Here is a 25,346-nt window from a genome sequence, read left to right as displayed (position 1 = left end):
CTAGATGTGTACTGGGAATAAGCAAAGGGAAGGTTGGGACTGGAGAGAAGTTGATCCCTTCTCAGTTTTTGGTTCTCTCTATCCTCATGCAAGGACATTTATCCTTCCAGTATTTTTATCTGCTGTGTTGTTGTTCGATAGGGAGCATCTGCAGCGATGTTGAGATTCTAGCCCAAAGTTGACTGAAGTACATTTGAGTGCAGTAAGACCTTGATGCACCAGAAATGAGTTCCTGTAGTGTTTGTGGAGAGGTGCTCAATGCCCAAGCCTTCTGTACACAAGGGCATATGATGGTATTGCAAAACTCCTTACTGGATAAGTTAGGGCACAGTTCAGTCAATTGGAACAATATTTTTTGATCACATCCACCAACTTTTCCTATTTCAAATACTTCTTCAAGAATAATTTCCTTCTGGCAGGAGCCACTTATGATCAGACAGCTGTGGGGAGATTAACAATATCTGTGGTTCATAGGCTTTAGAATGACCAAATTGTGTTTTTGCTCATCTTAGATTTCACAGTACAGTTGTCTGATCTTCTTATCACCATCTTTATCTTCCTTTTATTTCCGTCTAGTTGTCTTTCAGTTTGTTAGACTATTCAAGGACACCTTTTAAAATATCTACATAACATTGAATTTCGCAAGGCCTTTATTTGATCCAAGCCGTCATGTACAATAGTAAGTCCAGTTAGAATAGTGCAGCAAACAGCCTTGCAGGGCAAGGGCAGTGAGCTGTGCAGTCTTTTGTCCCTCTGAATGTGTACTCCTTTACAAAGAAAGATGGAGTATCTCTGCAATTTAGTGATGATGGCTCACCAGTTAATAATTTGAACAAGGACAATCCAGGGAATGGCTTCACTGGGAAAGAGTGTGGCCAAACATGAATCTGTTCCTCACTTCAGACAGATATTATACATACTGCCTGTATAATTTAATGGTCTCTACTCACCAGGAAAAAAAACTCTCAATGTTTATTTCAAGGTAGTTTTTTGTAGCTTTTGTCCATCAGACTATATGATCCAAATAGTTATTCAGTTGGTAGAGTTTGAGGCAAGAGATATTATGGACTTGCCAGGAGAAACTCTGCTCACTTAGGGATGATCTCATCTGTTAGCTTTACTCTGCACTTAGATTTAATAACTGCAGGGGATCTTTGTCTCAGAAATACTTTATGTATGAAATGGTATCTTGAGAATGTTTTTATTCCAATCACAGTACCCTAATTTTTTTCTTAAAATAACTAGAATAGGGACAGCATAAAAAATATTAATGAATCTTGGAGAATCTAGAATATAAGGATATATTTAAAAATGGAATCTTTCTACCAAAGAGAGAATGTGAATATGTCCAAAGTCTTCTGTTTGCCCAGTTTTAAAGTCTCAATAGAGTCCTTGATGGATGGAGGTAGTCTGTCTCATCAGCACAGGATGTAGAGAGAACAGTTTATGGGAATAGCAGGGTGTCTTCTTTCTGGTCTAGCCATGCTGTAGTCTGCTCATGGGGGAAAAAGCCCAGCCTGGTTGCAAAGCTGATGTTGGATTTCTTCCTCACTTATTTCTTTGATAGGCTTTGATAGCTGTCTGATGGTATTTCTGCTTTTGGGTCTGAGAATTTATCTTTTTTTAACCTATTTTTATCTGAGGTAATTTCAAATACTGTGGTTTCTCCTAGTTACCTTTAATTTAAAATGTGCAAAATGGGATTTATGCTAGCAAGGGTGTACTTCCCAAATTTAAGGCAAGCCACATCACCTTTTATATAAAACATGAGTTAGAAAAATGTATCTTAATTTCAACTTATAAGCAAAATGCTTTTTGACTATAAGGGAAAAAACTGTCTCTTTAGTTTAATTTTTGTCATGGTTGGACACTGGCGCAATGCCAGTGTCCCCATGAAAATGCACCTTTTCTAAATAAATGCTGTGAGATGTTATCAGGAACAGAGCAGAGCAGGCCCAAGCTTAATAACAAAGGAAAAAAACTTTATTAAACTACTACTAATACAGAAAACACATAAACTAAATCCAGGATGAAGACCTTTTAAACCACCCCTCCTCCTCCCAATTCCAAAAACACCCAGCCATGAAACATCACCCGGGATTCTTGATCAAATTACCACCCTTCAGGTAATCTATACTTAAACTATCAAGGGAGAGAGAAGTCCCTCTTGCACTACAGACCCCCCAGGAAACACAGCTGCCCCCCTGTGTTTCCCTGTCACACATGGCAACCACCCAGAAAAAAAATCTGCCAGTGTGACACTCTCCTTTCCATGTCACAGTGCTCTCACCACCGTGCATGGACAGACTGCTCATAGGGCTCCTTTAAGGATGCTTTGCCATGGACCCAAAAATACAACAGTTCAGTTTCTCATCCTGGGACTACAGTCCCCCCCATTTTCCCCTGGGGCCGAGGGGTCCAAAAACAGGACTCATCTTCTTCCCAAAGACAGAGGGTATCACCATTCCCTCTTCAGCTTTCTTCGTTTCTCGCCATTCCTGTGCTGTTCGAAGCTGAAACAGGTCTCCCTGGGTCACCACTGCATCCCCCTAAAATGCAGTCTCCATTGCAGGAGATTTTAGTTCAGTCCATGGCTAACAAGAAAAGTCCAGCCAAAAGCTACTTCATCATCTCTTCCCACCTAAATATTTCTTCTAACATCTCAGGTCCCGGACCATCTCTCTTCCACTACAAATCAAGAAGGAGTAATACTTTTAAAAAACCCTCATTTCCTGGAAAGGGTTAAACATTCAGACTCCTTGGACGGCTGATATCTCGGTCCGGTGTTCCGCCGCCTCCCACGCTGGGCACCATCCCCCCCCTTCTCCTTCTCCTCTGCCGGCAAATTTCCAGGTGCCGTCAGGCTCTCTGTCTCTTTCCCTCTAGTGGGGGGGGGGGGCACAAAGGCATCTCCGCTCGTCTCCACCCTTCCGTCCACAGGAGCTGGCTCGGTTCCAGACCCTCAGCCCCTCGGCCTACCTGGACAAGGCTGTGTGGCTTCCCCTCCCCCACCCAGCCCGTAGCTGGGCAGGGGAGAGTCTGCACTCTCTGACGACCGGAACCAAAGAGACAGTTCCCCTGGGAATTCTTGCTTTTAACCCCCTGTGTTCTCAGAGGCGTGTCCATACTTTCAGTGGTCACTCCAGGTGCCAATATCCAAACCTGACCACTGATTGGTTTGACCCAACTTCCTGGAAAAAATTCACTTCCATGTCAAACCACGACAATTTTATAAATTCCTACCATATGACTCCTGCCACAAACTTCATTCTTCCTTCTCATTTATCTTCATCACAACTTATTGTGTTCTAGTAAAGTTGTGAAACTCTGCCTGCCACCCCCACACCTAGTTGCAAGACAAAACCTACATGAAAATGATATCATAAAGATGTTGCATAGCTCATGTAAGTCCTTTTGTTTAGGGTTTTTTTTTTTAAGAGACTGCTGTATGCAAGTGTAACATCCCCTGTAAGTGGGTTCTTCTGGGAGATTTGCCTGGGTTAGGTCTCAGCCTTATTTCCTCACTGTTGCATGCATGCATCTGAATGATTCTGTCATGTTGTGATTTCTGCTGTTTCAATATGAGGTTGAAGTGCTACAAGAAAGCTAAGTGCTTTCTCCAGCTCAGCTATTTGTGGTGCTTGCTGTAAACTAGCAGGGGATACAGAGAAGAGCTTCTGTTCCTCTCACTTTAAGGAGACTGAATGTGTCTAGAAAGCCACGTTTACATTGCAAAGCAGCACGTAAAAGAGCTTTCCAAGGCAGAGAGATAGGCACCTCAGACTTCACTGCATGTGATCACAAATACTCAGCACGATGAGTAATATCAGTGGATCCACCCTTATTTTCTTCTTGGCAATATGGGCCCCTGTGTCTTAGACTTCCATTTGAAATAGGTTTTGAAGCTGGTTCATGAAACACCAAGCTTCATGGGAGCATCTCACTATGAGAATCATAGGGTGTACATTGATAAAGAATAAACCTCTCCATTGAGTAGCCTTTGCTGTGCTTTTTCTTTGGCTTGACAGCAATGCTGAGATATTGCTTTGTTCCATGAGCTATTGGGTCATCAGTGAATTTTTACTGGCAATTGCTGTCTCACTGACTTTTTATTGATCATTTAATTTCTGCCTCCAAACATGTGGGAGCAAATATTTTTCAGTCCTTTTAACCTTCTTAACTTTTCATTTGTGCTCTGCTTCCCACTCCCCTGTGGCCAGCCCAAAGCAAATAGGTGGACAAAAAGATTAATAGAAGCAAGGAGATGCCTTCCTCCTCTCAAGTGCCCTGTGGCTTGGAGACTGTTATTAATAGCTGAAGTAAAAAAGTGTTTCATAACCCTCTTCTTTCTCCTGCTTCCTTGCCAGTCCCCTTTCTTTGGTCCCTGGAGAGAAAGTGTGAGCTCATCACTTTCCAATGCAAATTGAGCTTTTGGTCTCATACTTGGATTCTTTTCTTATCATGGGTGGAATATTTATCTTCTGCCAGCTGGTGGCTTTAAGCAAGTTGCTATTTGCTGGGCTATCCAGAAAGCATGTGAGGAACAGGCCTGGCAAAAGCTGCTCAAGAACTTTATTTTTTCTCTACTCTGAAAATGTTGCTGTCCGCTCAGTGTGCACACATCTGCTGCACCTCTGTCTTTGCTCATACAGTGGTTGAAAAGAAAATTTAGACATTTTGGTGTGGAAACAGAAATTGAAATGTAGGTGTAACTGTTTGAAATCTGTGGAAGTTGCTCTGTGAAATCTGGTCACATAAAGCCCATACACAACACAGCTGTTGTGTGTCTGGAGATCCATTGTCTTCAGGGATGGCTTCCTTTTCATATGTGCACTGTATCTGATTTTTGCTGTATCTCTAGAGATCTAGTGGGACAGTACTGAAAGGGAGCTGGCAGGTTTCCATCCCAGATGACCTGGTAAGAATGAAAATGACACACTGTTGTCTAATACCCCATTTCTGTATGGATAGTACAGCAAGGGGGGATGGTTGAAAAGATCCACCATGCTAAGTTTTTTACAAGACTGCTTTACCAGCTGAGCATTGCCTAACAAGTTTGACTAAGCTAAAGGCTCTGAGAGAGTTTTTATTTGGAAGTTAAGTGAGATGAGCTGTAGAAGAAAAATGGAAAGAAAAAAGAGCATCATGGTTCTGCTTTTCACTCTGAAAAAAAAGTTTGCTCTCTTTCCTAGTGAGAATCTTTAAGCTGTTCTTTCTGTTAATGTATTTTCTGGGTATGTGCCATTTTGTGGACAAAATATTTATTTTACATCTCATCCTTTCAGTTGCTTTCTACCCAGTGAATACAGGCAAGCTTTTCCTTCAGATAAAACAGAGGATGCTGCAATCTTTGGAGTATGTTTTCCTGAAGTTCTGTGTTCATTGCATTTTTTGGTGATCAGTAAAGGCATCTACATGTAAAAAGCAAGTTTAAATAAGATTGTATATTGGAATATCCATTTGCCACTGGCAGCCTAACAGGCTGCACTGCAGACTTTCTGCGTTTTACCCCACAGGGAATCTATAGGTGTGTAATGTGCTTGTAAGTACATTTATAGTTACTCTTAAGTACAGTTAGAAAATTGTTGTTTTCTAAAAAGTTTCATGTGGAAACTTTTTTTCTGAAGCAAAAAGCATGCAAGGGGACAGAACCCCTTGTGAAACAGTCTATTGCTGCTGGTGGTTTCAGCTGAAAAAAACCTATGAAATTTAGACAAATGCTGTAGAATTTTCAGAGTATGTTTTTCAGGCTTTCAATTGAAACACAGTTTTTAAATTATTCTTTAAAGGCATCAGAATAAGTCAGAGATGAATAAAGTTTTGTGGCTGTACAAAACTTTTGTCTGGTGACCTGAATTTTTTTTTTTTTTTTTTTTTTTCCCTTGTGCAATATGGCAGGGTTGAATTTAAAAGAAACAATTTGTGCTTAGGACCTAATGTTCATTTTATGTTTTTAAGAAGAGGATGTTACTTCAAAATGGCTCTGCTCTTGTACCATTAGTTGAATTTCCATCAGCACATCTTCTGATTTAACTTTATTTGTGAAGAATCAAATGAGCATCATCTCACAGCACATGGTGTTCTGAACCAAAGCATGGTAACTAGACATGATCAGGTGGTAATTTCCAAAAATGCTCTCCTGATCCATGTCACATGTTGCCATAGACATATTCATTGTCTCTCCCAATACGTGACCCTTGGGTCTCTCTGTGAATTGGAAAGGGCATTGGAGCAGATCCCTCTTTGATTTTACTCAGATATCCAGAAGGTGAGTAGAACCTGACTGTGCACCTCTATCCACGTGCAGGGGAGGCAACTAGGGGCTGGCAATGAGTCTTAAACCCAACAGACAGAAACTCCACCTCATCAACTGAAGGGAGGCATCAGCCCAATTCCTTGACAGCTCAAAGCAAGCAGCAATGAGCACCAGGAGTTGTTTCACTTTATCTAGGACAAGTAGCAACAGGTCCTACTGGCAGATCAAGCTGAACCTCTGTGCAGGATAATGCCAGAGCCAGTTAGGAAGAAATGTCTTATATTCTAATAGTTTGGCCCATGCTGCAACTGAAAATCTATGTTGAGCTTCATTAATTAGAACATTGACTTCTATTTATGCTTATAAGTTAATGAATATTAACAAAACATGTTGAATAAGGCAATGATTCTTGAATATTCTTCCTAGATTTTTAGCCCTTTACTCTGAGGTATTGTATTATTCAAAATATTAATGCGACACCAAGGGAATTTCTGATTAGGTAACAGGGGCGTTCAGATGTTGGAATAGGTGCTCAAGGATATGCACCTCCATTCTTGGAGGTATTTAAAACTTGATTGGACAAGGCCCTGAGCAACATGAGCTATCTTTGGATATGATTTTAACTTTGAAGTTGTGCCTCTTTTGAGCAGGGTGTTGGGCTGGTTGACATCTAGAGATCCCTTTTAACATAAATAATTCTGCAGTTAATGCAGAAAAATAGTGTTCCTACATTTTTGGTATTAATCTATTTATAGATCTGGAAAAAATATGTAACCAGTACTTTCATGGTTAGTGTTACTCCAGAAGTAACAAAATAATCCTGTTAAAGGTGTTGCAATATTTTCTAATAAGTATCTGATTTCATTAAAAAAAGTCATCCTGAGTTCATTAACTAGTCAGCATCTCTGATTGCATGATTGCAATCTGATTGCAATCTCTGATTGCAGTTATGTCATAGCAGCTGGTCAAAGTAGAACTTAATTTCTCCTTCTATCCTCCTCCAAGCTTTAATTTGACCAGTTAATTCATGCTCAAACTGCAAGTCTTGCCTATATTAAGGTGCCTCCAGATGAGTTTTGATGACTCATAGGAAATGATTAAAGTAACTGAGGGCAGCACATACATCTGAGGGTGATAATTCTGAAATGGCACCAGCCTGAATTGCCAGTGCTAGTTTGAAAGATGCAAAAATGCTCACATAAACAATGAACTTTTCTAGATGAGAGAAGACTTTTAAGACAATAGTAGATACATATGCCACATAGAGTTGCTTTTTGTAACCAAATCTTGGTCCTAACTATGATTGTAGCCTCTGGAAACCTTACTGAAATGTTATGCTAAGAAAAACAACCCACTATGAACTTCCTCTGCTCTACAGATTTTCTGAAGATAATATGAAACAATTAGAGGTTAAATGGCTAATCTACATCTTTGTTTGCTATGGAGATAGTCACCCAATGAGGGAACGGTAACCAAACCATGGAATTAAGGTAATCATTCATACTGAAGGCAGTCTCTCATAATGAAGAGCAAATATATGTAGTGAGTGCAGTTTGCAAGCCAGAGGCTAAGATTTCTTTTACTAGGAAATGTTTGTGTAGTAATTCTCAAACAGATTTGTGAAAATTAGAACTAGCACAAAGGGTGAATTTTGTGGAATTGCTTACTACAAAACAGTTCATCCAGGGGTATCTGCAACACAGAAGAAGGAAAAGCTGCCTGGGGGTAGCAAAGGCTTGAATATCCACACCAGTCTTTTCAGGGAAGCTCATAATATCAAAAGCTTTGATATGGAATGTAGTAGAACAAATACTAGTTTTACAGCTGGATCTTTCTTAGAAATCAATAGACATACTATAAGAGAAGAATGGATACTCCCTGGTTCAGATCTCTGCATGTTACAGAATGCAAGGTGACTCTCAGTCCTAGCTTGTGGAGTCTGGAATGGCTACACCATAGTTCATCCAGAGAGAGTGAGCTAATGGCTCCCTGCATCTGAGTTTCCTGATTGCTCTAACCTAGGGACTGATGCAAAGAATCTTAGTGTGAGAGAAAATTTTATGTGTATCTGCAAGTCCTCTAGCTACTGAAGGCAACTTATTCACAGGCATTTGGTTAATCTGTAGTTGAACCTTTAAGGATGGCTCCACAATCTGCAACCCTGAGAGCTGAGGCAGGGGGCAAGTGTGGAATATTCTAGTCCTCAAGATAGAAGAGGAGTACTCAACCCATGCAAGTAACTCTGCCATCTTAGGCTGGACATGAAGTGATATTACTGTCACCCAACTGCTCTCACAGGTTACGAGTTTGATGAAAGACCATGTCAAGGACTACTTTCTGTTACCAGCTCTCAGATGGATTGGTCTGTATTATGCAGAATACTAAACCATACAATCACATTGACACTGTAAATTCATGAAACTTGGCAACCACTTTTGCAGAAGTCAAACTGACCAGGCCAAATGCCTCTAGCTGCTTTCAAGATCCAGAATTTACAACAGAAATAACCAATACCTTGGTGGCATTTTGAATTTCCATTCTATTTTTAAAATTAGCCATGGTAAAAACTGTGGCTTGGAGCAGTTTGAAAGAGTTTAAATATTATATTTAAGGGAGTGGTGGGGGCAAGATGGTGATCAAGAAATACTGGTCCAAAAGTTCTGAAAAAGTTGTGTGTTTACTTACCAGACAAATACAGTCTGGACATCAGAACTATGACCTTAATTGATCTCAACCCTCTTCTGTTTAGAGTGGGATAATAGTTCAGTCATTCCCTGCATTACCAAACAGTTTAAGGCCTCTACTGAGATGGTGTTTACAGCTCCAGTAATGCAGTGGCAGCTGAACTAACATCTGGATTTTAGTTGGTAAAGTTCTGAAAATTGAACAGAAAAAAACCCAGGGTTTTCAGGTAGTATTTCTCTTGTGGCCCAGGTTAAAAGCTTTTCTTGTAAAGGAGAGAAGAGGAAGTGTTACGTGCTAAGGTGATAGTATGGAGCAATGATCAACAGATATGGGAAGGAAACTGAGCAGCTAAGTGAGTCAGTAAGAGGAGGTGCGTGTTTGCTGTGAATACTTAGCTGCTCAGGATGAAGCTATCTCTAGTTTCCTTATCTCCAATTTGTTTGTCATCTGACCTTTGCAGGAACAGGGCGTGGCCAGCCACAGTTAACAGCTACTGAATCCCCTGAACATCTGTGCTTGTGATGAAGGTATGGCAGAGGTTTGCTCTGCGTGGTTCTAGTTGCATCCTTCTGCTGATCCTTTTCTTAGCACTCTATTGGAAGATGTCAGCTACTTTTCTTTAGGATTTTCAGCAAGCATTTCCCTCTGGTCAGAGACATATAGGCTATACTGCATCTGTCCCTGGAGCAGCTTTGTGGTGGCTTTTGTTTCTTGTGGCCAGCTATAACTCTTGCTATGGCAGCTCATAGCTAAAAAAAAACCCCACTCACTCCTTTGCTCTATAAATACCGTTCCCAGTTATGGGAGCAGACTGCAGAGCAAAGCTGCAGTTGCATTTGGTCTAAGTTTGTGCTGAAGGCTGGAGATGCTCCATAAATTGCAGTTACCCTATTGAGAGTATGGAAGGGAAAGCTTGCTTTGCTTCCTATCCCAAAGACTGGATTGAGCATAGCTAGTAATTCTTCTGAAGGTAAGGATTTTGTAGCATTTTTCTGAGAAGGCTTTCCAGCAGAGCAGTAGTTCTGATTCTTGATGCTTTTGCTCTCATAGGGACCTCTAGGACTTAGATCTTTGGGCATCTTGAACATTGTTCAAGATGTGTTCAAGTTGTTCTGTGTGGAACAACTAAGGAAACATCAGAAGTATGAAATCATCACTGCCTATAAACTCACCTTCTTCTAATTTTTATTGCCAGGTCCAAGCAATTGAAGGCGTTTTTCTTAAGTTCAAAAGCTGATTGTCCCGTCTAGTTAGATATAGGCTGATGTAGTTGCATTGACTCAGCATAGTCACTCTCCTACACTTGTGAGAGTGGGTTTAAACAAGTGGTTCATGTTTAAATACCAAGCAATTACAAGTATTGTTGTTTTGGGCCATAAAAATCTTGAGTTTCTCAGTAAGATACTGCCTTCTGCTGAGTGGACACCATTGCTCCTTGGTGGAGCTGGCAGGGCTTCATGCCCTGTGCACTGCCGTGCCCAGTGCTGTACCATGCCCTATTTGCCCACCCTAGTTGGTCCCAAAGCTATTTTTGTGTGCTTAAGTCTCATTAGAGCCATGGGGAAGTAAGCATGAGCCCAAAATTATGGAAATGGTCAAGTGATGACCCAAATTCAGCCCATAATCTTTCTGCTTTAGACTTTGGCAATAAAAGTGATATTGAGCAACTTGCTGTGTTACCGCCAAAAGTATTTGCAGAATTAGAAATCTGATGGACCTTACTAGAAATTAGCCTTTTTGGTTCCAGAAAAGCTGCAAATAGAATAGGAGTTTTTCTCCCTTCCTTCTGTAAGCTTTTATTTTTTATCTTGTCTCTGTGTCCGTTTCTACTATTCTATATAAATCTCTTGTTTGGACAGGTATCTGATAACTTAAAGATTAATTTCTGACAAATAAGCATTTGTTGTTTTCTTGCTGATGCTTCTAATCTCTAAAAGCAACCTAACAAAAGGGGATAGGAAAACCTATAAGAAGGCAAGGTTGTGATTTGGGGATTTTTTAAAGCTCTTTGCACACTAGCTGTCTCTTTATTTAAATACTATTCTTAGTTTGAAACTTTAATTCTGGGCGTACATTTGGTGCCCAGATGGTGCAGACTCACACAGAAGCCCATCATGCTGTCAGGGCAGGCGGATACATATGTAAATATTTTGCCTTTTTCCCCTATAATATTTGGCTTTGTCTAATCTAATTGCTGTCAAAGGCAGAATGTGAAGAATACTTGCAAGAAGCAAACAATGAGGACCTCAAATGTTTATACTGCACTAACTCTGGGAGATGCTGGTAGACTCTGATGTAATTAATAACTTGTGGGTTTTCTTCATGCTGTGAATCCATGGTCTATAATCTAAGTTCATGCCAAGTAGTATCTTACAACCCTTAGTAGAAACCTGTATTTGTAGTGGTTTAAAAGCCTTTTTTGCCCTGTGGAACTGTCAATATAAGGCTAATGGGTCTGCCTTTTCAGTTCAGGCTGGCAGTGTCCTCTACCTGCCTCCTTGTGTATAATGGTCTATATTATTTATATAATTCATTGCTTCATTTAATTTATTCTATTGAGTGCTCATCTTAATGTATTTTTAATACATAAAAGCATTTCCAGCATAGCTGCTTCTCTGACTAGTGGTAGCTAGTAACAAACAGCATCGCCAACAACATTAAGGATACCTATTTAGTTATCAAAGGTCTGAGCCAAAATAACATAATGTTAGTGGGAAAATGACTTCCATGGGCTTTGACTCTGACAGCTTAGTGAGAAGGTCTAATAAAGCCAGTGTTAGCTGAGAATGCTGGCAAAAGCAATGTAGGAAACCTGACTGGCTTTCATCAATACAAGAACAGTTATACAGTTACAGGTGCCTGATCAGATGTGAAATTTGGCTAGGCTATAATTCATGGAAAGCATCAGACTACACCAGACTTTCTTCTAAGGATGCTAACTATGCAGAGAGATGTCACGAGATCAGATGCTGGAGGGGCAATTATTGTACAGGAAGGAAAGTGTTTATAAAAGGAGATGTAATGATGTGACCGGAAGACTTCAGAAGCAGCACATGGTGCTTTTTTCCATGGAAATAGGTGAAATCCTGAGGAAAATACAGAGGGGGAAAAAAAATTACCCATTTCAACCACTGATACTGCCATCTGAGCCTCATTGTTCAGGGATGCCAATGAATTCTGTCTCTGAACCTGCTGTAAAAGTGTCTAGGTACCTTCAGGAGACAGTGTTGCTGGTCATGTGTCCCCCTGCTGTGGGGTGGAAAGGGTTAGGAAATTGTTCACTACCTATATGTATAATTTTTCTGTGTTGCTTTTTATTTAAGGGAAGATCAAAGTTATTTGCTTTGTGTATTTCCTGAAGTATGGGCATTGAGTCATGCCCATGACTGCACAGAAAGCTAAGACATGAATTTATAGCTTCTATAAGTTAACTGTATGGCAGCTGCTAGCTCACAGTTCAGGGAAGACATGAAAGGAGGAGTAATTTGCCATACAGATATCTCATGGTGAAAGCAGGCACTGGCAGCTACTCCAGGGCCAGTCTGGAAGGTCCCTGGAATGTGTGAAAGATAAACTTCCCATATCAGAAGTTTGGATCTGAGCTTACGTGTAATGGACCAGGGAACGTGCTGGTTGTCACAGTGGGCAGGGATGGTAGGGATTGCTTTGCTCCTAGGCTTTGCTTTTGGTTGTCAAACCCATCTGGCCTGTAGCTGGCAGGACATGTTACATTCATTTAACCACACTTTTCTGCATTTTGCCTTTCCCAGGAGCAATTGAGCGGTGTTCATACATCAAGTACCACTACTCCTCAGCCACCATCCCCAAGAACCTTACGTACAACATCACCAAGACAATCCGCCAGGATGAGTGGCACGCCTTGCGTAAGTGTTGTTACCTTTCTTCACCTTCTCCTCATGTGCAGACGGGAGGTGCTTCCTGATAAATGAGAGCAGAGGCTTTGAGTGACAGCCTGCTCAGAGCCCTCATCTCACATACAGTTTGTCTTTGCAGCAGACGGATCGATTTGTTCTTAGGACCTACATCTCTGTTTCTGCTGCTGACTGGAAATTCTGCTGAGGCATGAGAATGTGGCAGTGGGGAAAAGGCATTTGTATGCAGAGATTAATACTGTGTTAAATACAAAAATGAATAACAAAATCAATGCCCTATTTTTTAATTCAGTGGAATGCTCTGTACGTGAGCAGATTCTCATGCCATTGCTGCTGAGTTTCCTGCTTCCAGGAGAATTCATTGCTGGCATTTATTGTAGAATATGTCCCACTGCCAGCAGCTCCTGTGTGAGTGTGGCATCACTCTCCTTTGAAGATCTTGAAAGAGAATTGCTGCACCCTTTAAGGCACAATGCAGGAGCTTAGCCCTCAGTGATAATTGTAGCCAGTGGTCACCAACTTGTAATGCTTGCTGAAGTGACAAGATCTGACAGGGATGGGATTGCTTTGGGATGTACTGGCTGACCTTAAATTTTGTCTCTTTCTCATCTTGGAGATGGAAAAGGGTTTTCACTGATAAAATGCAAGAGGTAGAATTTCACAAGGAAGAATACCACTGCGACTGTTCTTGTTACTACATAGTTGTGGGGACTCATGAATGAATGTCCTGAGTGGCTCTGTTTTGGTGCAAGCAGTTAAATCTCCTTGAAGTTGGCAGTGGTTGAAGCAATACTGGTTCTGAATGAGAACCTTGAAAGGTGATAGTGAGCTTCTACTCTGTCAGTTTGAGAACTGTGCCAGACCTTTGGTGTTCCCATGGTTTTCAGTATGTTTCACTCCTCCCTTATGTGGTTCTTGCTTTGAGAGGGTCTTTCTAAGCTCAGAGGAGGAGGAGGTGCAATGCTATAATTTATTTCCTGCATGGGTGAGGTTCATTGATGCCTGTAGGCCTTCCTGGTACACTCTCGTAAAGAGTTAAGAACATTCTAGAGGGTCTTGCTAAATGCCTGTTGGGTTTTTTTTTAATGTGTCAGTGTGGAGAAATACCTATTTTTATTGTGATATGACGAAAAAAAGGAATAATTGAACTTATTCCTCTTCACAGTTGGTAAGAGGCTGGTCTTGCAAAATACTGTTATGTTATTTTGTCCCTGAAACCAGAAGGTTCAGTTTGCTTCAAGTTTTCTCCTACCACCTGTCTTCTCTGCTGGCGTTAGTTTCATGTGGATGTAAAATGTAACAATGCTCATCTATTGGCAAAAAAAAAAGTGCACTCACCACCCAAGAGTTCTTAGGGCAGTAGGAAGGAGCTTTGGTTTATGCTTTGTGTATGTGTGGTTTTGCTGCTGTTGTGAGTAACAATGAGCAACCATCTGCTGGGAATCTCACTGTTCAAAAATTATTTTCTAAAATTAATCTTTATCTCAGCAATAGCTCAAATAAAGGGTTATACACCTGCTCATCTAAGGATCAGCAGGTGTTGAGTGTTGGTAGGGCATTTGTCAGTCTCCAAAGGTGCAGTCTAGACACTGCTCACATATTTATGTATCTGGTATGGTCTGAGGCACTCTCCAGGTAAGGCTGCTTGTCTCTTCCATGTAGAGGGTATACTGAGTGTGCCTCGTATTTCTGACCCAAATTTTCTTGCCAGTTTCAGAAGTGAGATGTAGATAGAACTGGCATCTGCATCTACCTATCTGAAGACAGAGGAGTAGAGAAATACTTTGTTGAAACTCTCTTCTCCTGAGCAGTTGGTGCAACAGAGTGCTTTGATATATGGCGTAATCCCACTGGTGGTTCTGGAGGTCACTGCATTTAAGAATGAATTGAATATGACTATTTCCAGTCTAGAAACAGTAACCTGTTTTAAAAGACAAGGCCAATACCAATCTCTCAAACTGTGGTTTGGTTGAAGGGATTTTTCTCCCTTTGCATTGCAGTAGACCAAGCAGGATAGGTCTCTTCAGGAAGTCCCCATGATTTTAGCCCTCTGCCTTAGCAGCTGATCCTTCTCTATGCCTCTGGACTAGTTTCATCCAGGACACAGGTACTTTATCTCAACACTGGTCAATCTGCTATTTCCAGGTTGACCTGGCCATTAATTTCTTCTGAATATTTTCCTGTTCATATCAGCAAGTGTTGTGACAAACAGCAAAAGAATCAGGGCCCAGGCCTGGCTATCTTCCTTCTCCTGCCATGGGTTATTTTTCAGACCTGTTGCATGAGATAGAGGGAAAAAAGTATCTCCTGAAGAAACACTGGGGCAAAATGGCTTCTTGGAGAACTTCAGAGGAACTGGAAAGGTGAAAGCAGAATATTTGGTCACCATAGTAAACAAAAATGTCTCTTCCAGGCTGAAGCCACTGTTACCATTTGCTGTATTTGTATTTGAGTCATGTATTTTCTTATGTATGGACAGTCAGCTATGGTGCCTGTGAAAGAAATCCGTTGTTTTGTGTGTTCAGTGGGTTAGGGATCAGAGGAGAGAGGGCTCCCACCATGGTCTGCAAACTGCTCTTTTTGGACTGGTAGGCAAGACTGATGCTCCATCAGTTTCTCTTGAATTGCAGGAGTGGGTGAGGGGACAGTTAATTTGAGGCTGAGGACCCCATGGCACCATTCAGCACACAAAGCAGATAGTCCTCTAGCTGTGCTGTTAGCTATGCTGGAAGAACCTGAGAGAGCAGTTGGTCTTACAGGAATGGTTGGAGCTGACTTTACCATTTTTGATTTTATCTTTTTTTCATTCTGTTTGACATTTTCAAGATGGAACCTTTGCTCCAAATTGATTGCCTATGGCAGTATGAGCTGGGGAAATAGGACTTGTCTTCACTGCAATCACTTCCTCTCAACTTTCTCTGGTTAAACAGGGATAGAGGGAAAGATGATTGTAGTATTGTCAGCTCTTGCTTGTCAGGAGATAAATGTTGATCTAATTAGACAAAACAAGACTCTATGTGAGCTGAGAGGGGAAGAGAGAAGCAGAGAAAAGCTGTGTCCAACAACTTTGAGCACGAGTAACTGTCTTTATGGAAGATGCTGACATAGTGATACGACTGAGTCACTATTAGGCATTTACCTTGTCACACTTGGACCCTGGCGTTGAGTGCAAAACCTGATAGCTGTGTTTTCTGAAAAAGGAGACCAGCATTGTTGATGCTCTTTGAAATGGAGATGTATTATTGCAGTATAAAGCCAAGAAAATGTGAGCAGGTCTATATTTATTCACACATTGTTCCATGTGTTTTATGCTGTTCCTGTAGGTTCACTTTCATTATGCTACATATGTGTTCACAAAACATGGGAATGTGCTCATGGCAGGAGTTTGAGCTGTAGAATGTGGTGCAGGCATTTGGAGGGGTGAGAAGTGTTTTCAGGTGATAGAATGAGCATTTCAACTGGATGCTTGTGCTGTAAGGAAGCTGACAATAAAAGGGAGGCTATGTTGTGATGTTGAGGCTATGTTGATGTTAATTCTTCTTTTTCTTGTCCCAAAGTCTTCAGGAAACTGTTTTCTGATATGTTATGGGAAAGCAGTTGAAAGGCTGTGTTTGTAAAGAAAATGGCAGTACCTCCAAGGCAATGAGGGGACATGCTATATTCAGTTTAACATCTTCCAGGAGCTAACAAAGCTGTTCCTTTGTTCCTTAAAGCCAATGAGGGATAAGGCACTCAAAGCCCAGGGAGTGTTCAGTCTTTGTTGCTCTTTGGGGAACCACAAACACATGTTGGGTTGATGCTGTTCATCCCTGTTTGGCTTTGTGTGAGTGTGTTTATTTTGTTCTATTTTTTTAGTAGGCTATAGGCAACCCAGACTCTATATTAATCTTACACTGCACCCTGAGAATTAACTTCCATGGAAAAGAGCCATCTTCTCTCCAAGGCAGATGTAGAAACTACTGTGGCTTTAAAGTGCTGCAAACAAACAGGTTTCTGATGTGTGTTCTTGAAGAGTGAGATTTGTTTTTCTCTTAGAGAACAAGTGCAATGACTCCCTCTTCCCTTTTTCCTGCCTTCGTAGCTGAAAATGGGACAATTGCTCCGTGGCACTTAGAGCCTTTGGCAGAACTCCCAGTGGTTTATGTTATAGTGCGTGAAAGTCTCTACATCAGAAGAGAGATAAAAAAAATTTCTTCATTGTCTCCAAAAGCTCTTGTTTTGCTGATTCACACAGCCTATTGTGTGAGGTAGATAGTTGGGTCTAGAAGCTTTTTATTTTTCCTTCCTTCCTATATGTCACAAACCTGGTTTTCTAGTTTGGATGTAATACTGCCACAAAAGAGGGAATTTGTCCGTCTCTTCTCCAGATTGCTGTTGCCTCCTCAGCCTGTCTTCCACAGCAGCTGTGTTTTGTGTCCAGGAATGTGAAGAGTGCTGCATCAGGGCAGGAAGTGGCTGGAATTGCTATGGAAACTGATTTTTTCCTGCACAGCTTAGAAATTGTGTCACCAGACTGCTTTGGAGTGAACCAGTTCATGAACAGGTAGCTGATGCTTCCTGAGTGTTCAGAATTTCCTAGGCTTTTTGAAAATACTCCTTGCCTGGCACTGTGGGATCTCCTTTACCTGTCTTCTACCCCCATGTTTCTACTGCAGGACCACAGGACATGGACTCTGAATTTAAAGTATCAGTGAGGAGAGCTGCATTGTCAGAACAACAATCATAATGCTTTGTATTGCAATGATAACATTCATCTGCACTCTGGAACTGCAGCACTCCTGTGGTCTAAAAGCCATTTGCATAAAAAATGAATTCTAAAGTCAAAAGTAATAGCCTGGCACATTTTGAGAAGAGCAAGTATTGGAGGAAATTAATAATTTCTACAGGGTGTACAGAGTGGTAATATTTTAATTCATACATCATCTATGCTGAAAGTTGAGTGGATTTTATTGGCCTTAATGCTCTGAATTTTGCAGGAGCCTGCAAAGCACTCAAATACTTCCTTTATAAACAGTAAAACTACTGGAAAAAAACATCCAGCAACAATTAACAGTCAGGAAAATGTCTGTAGTTCAAATTCTTGAAATGTCCAGACTTCTAATTTCTACAGACTTCCCAAGCCTTCTCATTCCATGAAACATGAAGTTGAGATTTGCACAGAAGCTCAATTGATAGCTTGACGATGCCTTGGTAACATCAGCAAGCTTATGGACTTGGCCCCATCTGCTATTATAAGTAACAATAAATATTGAATAATTACATTTTTAATAAGGGTCTACCCCAGAAATTTTTTGTCTTTATTTTTTTTCATGGGTACTACTGAAAACAGTATTGAAGTAAATAGGCAACATCCCACTTTTCTTGCTCCTTTCTTTCATTGTCTCCTCTATGTGCCTCTACATGGAAATCCTGTTTCATTTTTAATTAGCTATCTGGGCCCCCAGATGGAAGCACACCCTGAAGTATGGCCCCGTCCTGCTGGTCAGTGCCATTTGGTATGATGTCAATCCTTAGTGCATTGGTTATGACAACAGACGGGGCAGGCATCCCAGAGGTTAGTCAGGCAGCAGGTGCTCACATGCCTGGAGGTCTTGTGTTGTTGGATCTTCATTGCATTCATTGTTCCCACAGCTAATGACCAGGTGGTAGTGACAGATCTTCTCATTTCCCCCTCTCTCTCTGCTGTAAGGTTTTCTTCATATCCTGCTATTTCAAGCTAAGATAATTTTTTTTTTTGGCATTGTAGTCTAAGACCTATTTTGAAATCTGTAAGGGATTTTATTGCCTTCTGCTAGGTTTCATCTTAGGATCTGCTAATATGCCTGTGACCTCAATACCTACACTGATGAATAACTTTCCCAACTGCATACTACTTTTTATTTGCTTCTTAGAGGCAGAAGAGTAGGGATGGGGTAAGGGAGGAGGTCAGTAGACCCTTCAGTCCTGAGCTGACAGTGGTGCCTGAATAGCAAATATAGACAAGATTTGGGAAGGGAGAAAATGAGGACAGGGAAAGGGGTAAAACTGTGCTGGAGAGCTGGAAGAGGTAAAATGAGGGATTACTAAGCATTGCAATTGGGAAAATGGTTGGAGTGGTGGATTGCAACAATTTTAGAGAGAAGGTGCAAAAATGGTCAAATTCTGTGTTGGAGTGAAGTGGGGAACAAACAGGAAAGTGTAGGATCCCCTCCAAAGCCCTGTTCAAAGGGCACAAGTCAGAGGTCTTACTGTAGATCTACTGCTAATGCAGCTGTGAAACACTGGTAGAGGGGAGGTCTCATCCTGCTCCCTCAGCCAGCAGGTTCTTCCCCAGCTCACATAATGGGGCTCACAGGTAAATCAGGATAGTCTTATTCTGCTGATGACCCTCTTGCCACTCTTCTGAATCAGTAAGAAACCCCACAGTAGAATTTCTGGGTTTGCAATTTGTTGTTTGCTTCAAGTTCACTTGAAATCAAATGAGTGTTTTTAAGGTTGCAAATACAAGCATGTAAGGTTAGGAGATGACCCAGTTTGGGCTGCATACTTGGCCTTAGTTTCTCTCCTCTAAGCACACTCACTATTGAGTCTTTAATAACTGTAATCACATACTCTTGCCTTGTTCCATACATCTGGGATATTCTGTTTCCATTCAATGATGCCTTTGTTTGGTTTCTTTTTCATTGCTAAATATGTGGTTGTTGGCCTTTTTAATTGAAGATCATACAACTCCTGATCCTATGATGGAGTTAACCACTTAATGGATTTTGTCACATTTCTAGTCATTGAATTGAAGAAGGGCATGTAAATATAAATATAAATATATTAATATCTAATAACAGTTTGTGGTTGGCTATAATTTTCATTTTAGGCCTGACAATGAAAGATAACTTGTTTGGGTTTTTGGGTGTCCAGTTGGACATAAAGAAATCTTGAGTTTTACATATTTCCACAGCACAGCTCCCATTAACTTTCAGAGTAACTATAAGAGCTCCACACTATGTATCAAGCTTCAAATGGCCACCCAACTCACATTGGGTTGGCATAAATGAGGAAAACACATCTAGGGAACATGAAGAAATTTCTTGGACTGACTTATCACCAAGGAGTTTTAGGCTAAATGAAGAGCAAAGCGCTTGTGTGAGAGGAAGGAGGAGGTGTGGCCATCTGGCTGATCTCTGCTCTGATTGCTCTTTGCTGAAGAGCTTCTTGTCTTCTCCCCTTTCACACTGACCTTTCAAAGGGTCTGACCCTTTCAATTCCTGTATTTCCTAGCTTTGGCATGCTTGGCTTGGTAACCTTCATGTTGATAGGTTTTGGATTTTTTTGTTTTGTTTGTTATATTTGTAAGTTTAGGCACTTCAATTCACTGTGGTTTAGGTGATGTTTTGCATTGTCTTACACTGTTATACAAGAAAAAAGACAATTTTATCTTCACTGTTGAAGAGAGTCTTAAGGTACTTACAGAGCTGTTCTGAGTGCAGGAAAATGGAGAGCAAACCCCCTCCAGTCTCACTAGTGATTTTTTGAGAAGAAGTATTAGATACTTTTTGCCTGTTGCAGTGTGGAGATGTTGACAGGTAAAACATACCATTGCTAATAATTTCTAGTCATTCAGCCAGTCAAAATATAGCTTTATTAATATGCATACAGAGCTCTCTGTTTCCCTTCTCTCCCTCTTGAGAGACACAGAGGGGGAGACATGGGCGTTCTTCTGTCTCTTGGCTAATCAAGAATGATGCCTTGTGCATTCTTAGGGTGAGAGAAGAGGAAAGAACAAACAGGAGGCTCTAATGGGTCTCATCCATCTGACTTCTATAATTTTTGATTTATATACCAATTTAAGGCCTGGTTTATGATGATTTATGTCCCAGTTTGTTTATACCCCGGTCTGATGCCCCACCCCACAATGTTAGTGAAATTAAATCCTGGCTGTTAAATATTTCAAGGTGATTACATGCCACATACAGAGTTACTAATGACAAGTTAAGTGCTTCCTTATTTCAGTGCAAGAAGATAGATATAAGTGGAACATTTTGGAAATGAGTTTAGTGTGATTTGTTCACAAAGCCATGCACCATCCACAAGGAAACATCATAGCAGCCAGTGTGAGAGAGGGGGCAAGAGACTTTGAATCAAACAACCTGGCCTTGACTTGACAGAAATTGCAGGCTGAAACATGGTGAGTTTTATATGTCAATAGCTACTAGGCAGTGGTTGCCATTTTAATTACTGTTGTGCAGAGATGCTCTTTGGGCATTGAACTACAGAATAAATCCAAACCTTATGTACAATCAGGACATTCTCCTGCTTTGAAAAAATATAAAATGTGTCAATATTAATGTACAGAAACCATAATGCAGTTTTACTTCCTCAGATTTTTAGTGTTTACTGAGTCATTGTGATTTTGGCCCTGTTGTCAGAGCCAAATGTGGTTCTGGTCCATGAAGACCAGATGAAGCTGAAGGATTTGTCTAGGGGCCCATCCCAAGACTCCTTAATTGGCTGGGTGAATCACAGTTTAGCTGTTCAATTATTCCCTACCCACCTCCAGGAACTGATTGCACAGTTGGTGGGGGAATAAGAAATCAGGAATATAAATCAACTGCAGGTATCTCCTGTGGGAATTCAGAGTTCAGTCTGGCAAATCTCATCTGGCTGCTCTGGATGTAGGTTATACTTAATGGAGCTTGAGCCTGCATGTCCCTTTGCATCACTGGAATTATGACAGCTAATTTGAGTCTGTCTGCCACTGGTGTGTGCAATTGATCAATATCTCTTTCATAAATACAAACTCTCCCTCATCTCTGCCTTCATCAGCTTTGTCTTTTCTGGCTTGCCCTTTGCATCCTTGTGTATTTTGTGTTTTTTCCCCCCCAAACCTGATTCTCACCTACATATTCTCAGAGAGGAAAATCAATGGAAGAATATCAGTTGCTCACCTAAGAGGGGCTTCTTTGCCATACATAACTAAGGTTATAAATAATTCAGTAGGGTCCCTGTCTTGTCTTTCCTCCCATAAGATTGGGTTTATTAAAATTTTATGGGAGAGGACATGGAGGTAGCTGAATTACTGGCTTAATCTGATACAATCTTCAGCAATGCATTAGTTCAGTACCAGCTGCTCTTTACTCATCATCACAGACACACACTAAATCAGTCCTCCTTGTAGAATCCATTTTGCAGCATGTTATAATCATGTATTTGAGCATGAAGTAATGCCATTCCTTATAACTTGCTTTCATGCCTGATGGTGTTGCCAAGGGAAGAAAAGTGTTAAACTGGCAAGGCTTAATATTTTTTATTTCACTAAGGAATTCAGTAGAGGTATGAATCCATATAGAGAAATATCCTAATCAGAAGGGAGCTATAGGCTGGGGACTAAGAGTTTGGTTTGGCTTATATTCATACAAAAATACTAATTCTACTGAAACAAGAACAGATATTCTAAGATGGAAAATGGTGTGAAATCAGCATCTGAGTACTAAATACTCAAGAGATATCAGGAAAAGAAAATGACTTTTTGGCATTTCAATGAAAATGGACAGATCCCACAATTAAACTTTTCTGTTAATTATGCTACTGATGGTGTATAGTACACCTTCCATCCTAGCATCTTGAAATACTCAAAAAATGGTTTTCGCTCAGTATCCTTTGGATTTAAACAAGGTGCCAAAGGAGGAAGACAACCTAAGCGCACCCATTTCACAGAAGGAGTTAGAGAAGTGAATTAACTTGCTAAATGTCATGTGGAGAGTGAGTGGGAGAGCCAGAAACAGAACTCAGGTCTTTGGATTCCCACTACTGTAAGTGATAGACAATGCTGTGTCCTGTCGTGCCAGGGATTATGCAGCCTATCTCCTAGAAAAGCCTTGCAAAACTAAATATCAAGAATGTTTTTCCTAAAGATAGTAAAAAAAAAAAAAAAAAAAAATTCAAATGAAAGCTCACTGGCCAAAACCAGAATCCAAACGGGTGTATCCATTTTTGCCTAGGAAAAATAGCAAAACCACCTTCAAAAGTTGCTAGCAGCTTAGATATAACAAAGTGGGGGTTCCTCAGAACCTGTTAAAACCCAGGTCCTTGGAGACACAAGGGTGAGGAACAAAGATCAAAGGTTGTCCGTTACAGTATGTGTAGGTGCTGTGAATTTTCTGCCATGTATATGTTGCACTCTACAGAAGTGTCTTTTATGACAACAGATACAGCACAAATAACTTACTGGTACTTGGTTTTACCTGCAAGTAATCTTAACCATAGTTTAATTTGAGAAATAATCAAATCAGTGCATTTTGAGAAATAATAATTATCAGTCCTATTACAGAGTCATAGAATCTGAAAGCAATGCATGCTGACAGGATAACTCTAGGCATATGATGCAAAAATGGCCTTTCTGATATAGCCTGGGCAGAACCTGTTATGGGTGACAAATCCTCTTTGGCTGGTAGATTGGCCACAGCCAGCTCTGCTCCTCTTCCCAAAATGGCATGGGTCAGGAAATGATTAATTGACAAGGTTAGTCCTGACTATGATTACTGGCTATGAACCATCTGCTGCCAGAGGGTGCATTAGAGCTACCTGTGATTTATTCCACATAAACCTAGGCTGAACTGGTTTTTGGCTCGTTTCAGGAATATCTTCATCCTTCATGAAACCCAGTGTACCAGGACCTATGTGTTGGTTAGTTCTGCTGTTTTTTCATTGATGTTTAGGTCTTTACATTAAAACAGGATTTTTTATTCCATAGATAAGCCTTGGCTCTGACAACCATTTGCTGAGGCACCATTCCTCTGTACTGACTTCAGCTGATGAAGTAGTAAAGTCCATGGTGTCATCCCTTCCACAGAGGACCAGATATTTCATGTGAAAGTAATTGAGAATGAAAAGCTTTTGTAACAAGATACCAGGCAGAGAAATGCAAGAAAAAAACCCTTGATATAACAACAGGATTAGTATTTCAGACTGTCTGCCCAGTTTTCCAGCAGGAATCAGTGGTTCTCTGAAAAGCTGAATTGACAGCTCCACTAGGTGAAGCTTTTTAACAAGACAAAGGGTTGCACGGACAGGAGCACTTTGAAAATCTTTGTGATGCATGGATGGATTCGATAATTTGATGTATCTCTTTGGCTGCTAGTTCATAGGATTTCCTGATTAACAGTTCTGGCACTGGCTTTCAATGGGAACCAATTCTTTATGCAAGTAAGAGCAGAGCTCCAGAGGTAAATGAATCCCTGCTTTTTGGCAGTCAGATAACAAGTACAGGGTAAGGATATTTGTGGTTTTTTATCACAACTGTGGGAGCTTCAGTATTTTACAAGCCAGAGAAGAGAGGCCATTTGTCACTGGCTTGTTGGATTCATGATGAGTGTTTTGCTGTCCTTTCTTCATAGACCAGGTGAGTTGATCTGTTACTGTACCAAAGCAGTGCTTAGAGAAGGCATAGTAAATATTGTTGTAGGGCTAAGACCTGGTAGGAAGGTCTTGGAGGCTCCTAAACCTCCTGGTGCAGTTGTCAGACGATGCTTTGACTGAGAGAGGAATCATGGAGAGCCAATCCCCAGGTAGTGATGGCCTGTAGGAATTGCACACCTGTCTATGAAGTTGGCAGAAGGAACATCAGGGAGGACATGGATAGGATGCTCACGTGGTGCCAAGTTATCTGCAGAGGGCTGTGGTCCACACAGCAATCTTGTTTTGGTGGGATTGAGGGGAGCTAGTTTGGGACAGAAAGCCATCTGCTTTGACAGCTGCCTTCATTTTGATGTTGCTAGAAAGGGAAAAACATCTGGTAGTAGCTGTTTAGTGGTATGGTTGGCAGTTGGAAGGGTACTGCTGCTTTCCAAGTCTTTTATTCCTGTGCTAGGTATGAGTAAACATTCTCTGGTGTAGGAGCAGGAATCTTACAGCCTTGGGGAGTGGTGAGTGCAGAGAGGGAACTCTTTGTATGCTTGGGAGGCTCTGTGTGTTTTTTGGTTTGTTTTTTTCTGAGAGCTGAGGGTGCCATTGGATGAGCTTTTAGTGGTGCCTTTAAGAATATGAACAAGGGAGCTAAGGTGGTGTGTGTAAACACCTGGGGAGAAGCTAAAAGAGAAAACAGAGCATAATGGAAAAGCTGCTGGGGGAAAAAAAAAAGTGATGCCTAGATGCTCTTCTGTGTATAGAGAGAACTTTTCTGTTTATTATTCAGTGATGTGGATGCGTTAGATTTATGTGAAAAATCAAACAAATTCCTGGCAGTGCTGAGACAATAACCAGGAGCTGTTGCCTCTGTCACTTTCCTTTTGTAGCAAAGTCTGATGGTGAATGAGACTGGCATGAGTTTGCCATTGCTCACTCATTACTTTTTGAAATTTACTTCTGGTTTTTTTGTGTGTGTCAAGCTCTTGGCACAACTCTGATAAGCAACAGAAAGATGGAGCCTTTCCACAGATCAATAGAGATCAATCTCTTAATTTCGACTGAATGACAAAACAAAACCAGCTATTAAATTGTGTTTTTACTTTTTTTAACACCTGCTAGCTGATAGCTAGCAG

The 25,346-nt window shown here is 40.9% G+C and overlaps 1 protein-coding gene across 1 annotated transcript in view; it reads left to right on the top strand.

The window, feature by feature from the left end:
* The window catches only part of TMEM178B (transmembrane protein 178B), a 206,150-nt gene that overhangs the window by 44,908 nt on the left and 135,896 nt on the right, over positions 1-25,346 (top strand). Inside the window, exon 2 of the mRNA XM_053977885.1 lies at positions 12,712-12,825. Within this exon, the coding sequence (XP_053833860.1) occupies positions 12,712-12,825 (114 nt within the window). The remainder of the gene's footprint in view (positions 1-12,711; positions 12,826-25,346) is intronic.

Source organism: Vidua macroura, chromosome 5 (assembly GCF_024509145.1).
Source record: "Vidua macroura isolate BioBank_ID:100142 chromosome 5, ASM2450914v1, whole genome shotgun sequence".
Lineage (NCBI taxonomy): Eukaryota > Metazoa > Chordata > Aves > Passeriformes > Viduidae > Vidua > Vidua macroura.
The sequence above is the reverse complement of the archived record's forward strand: the minus strand, read 5'-3'. Positions and strand labels throughout refer to the sequence as shown.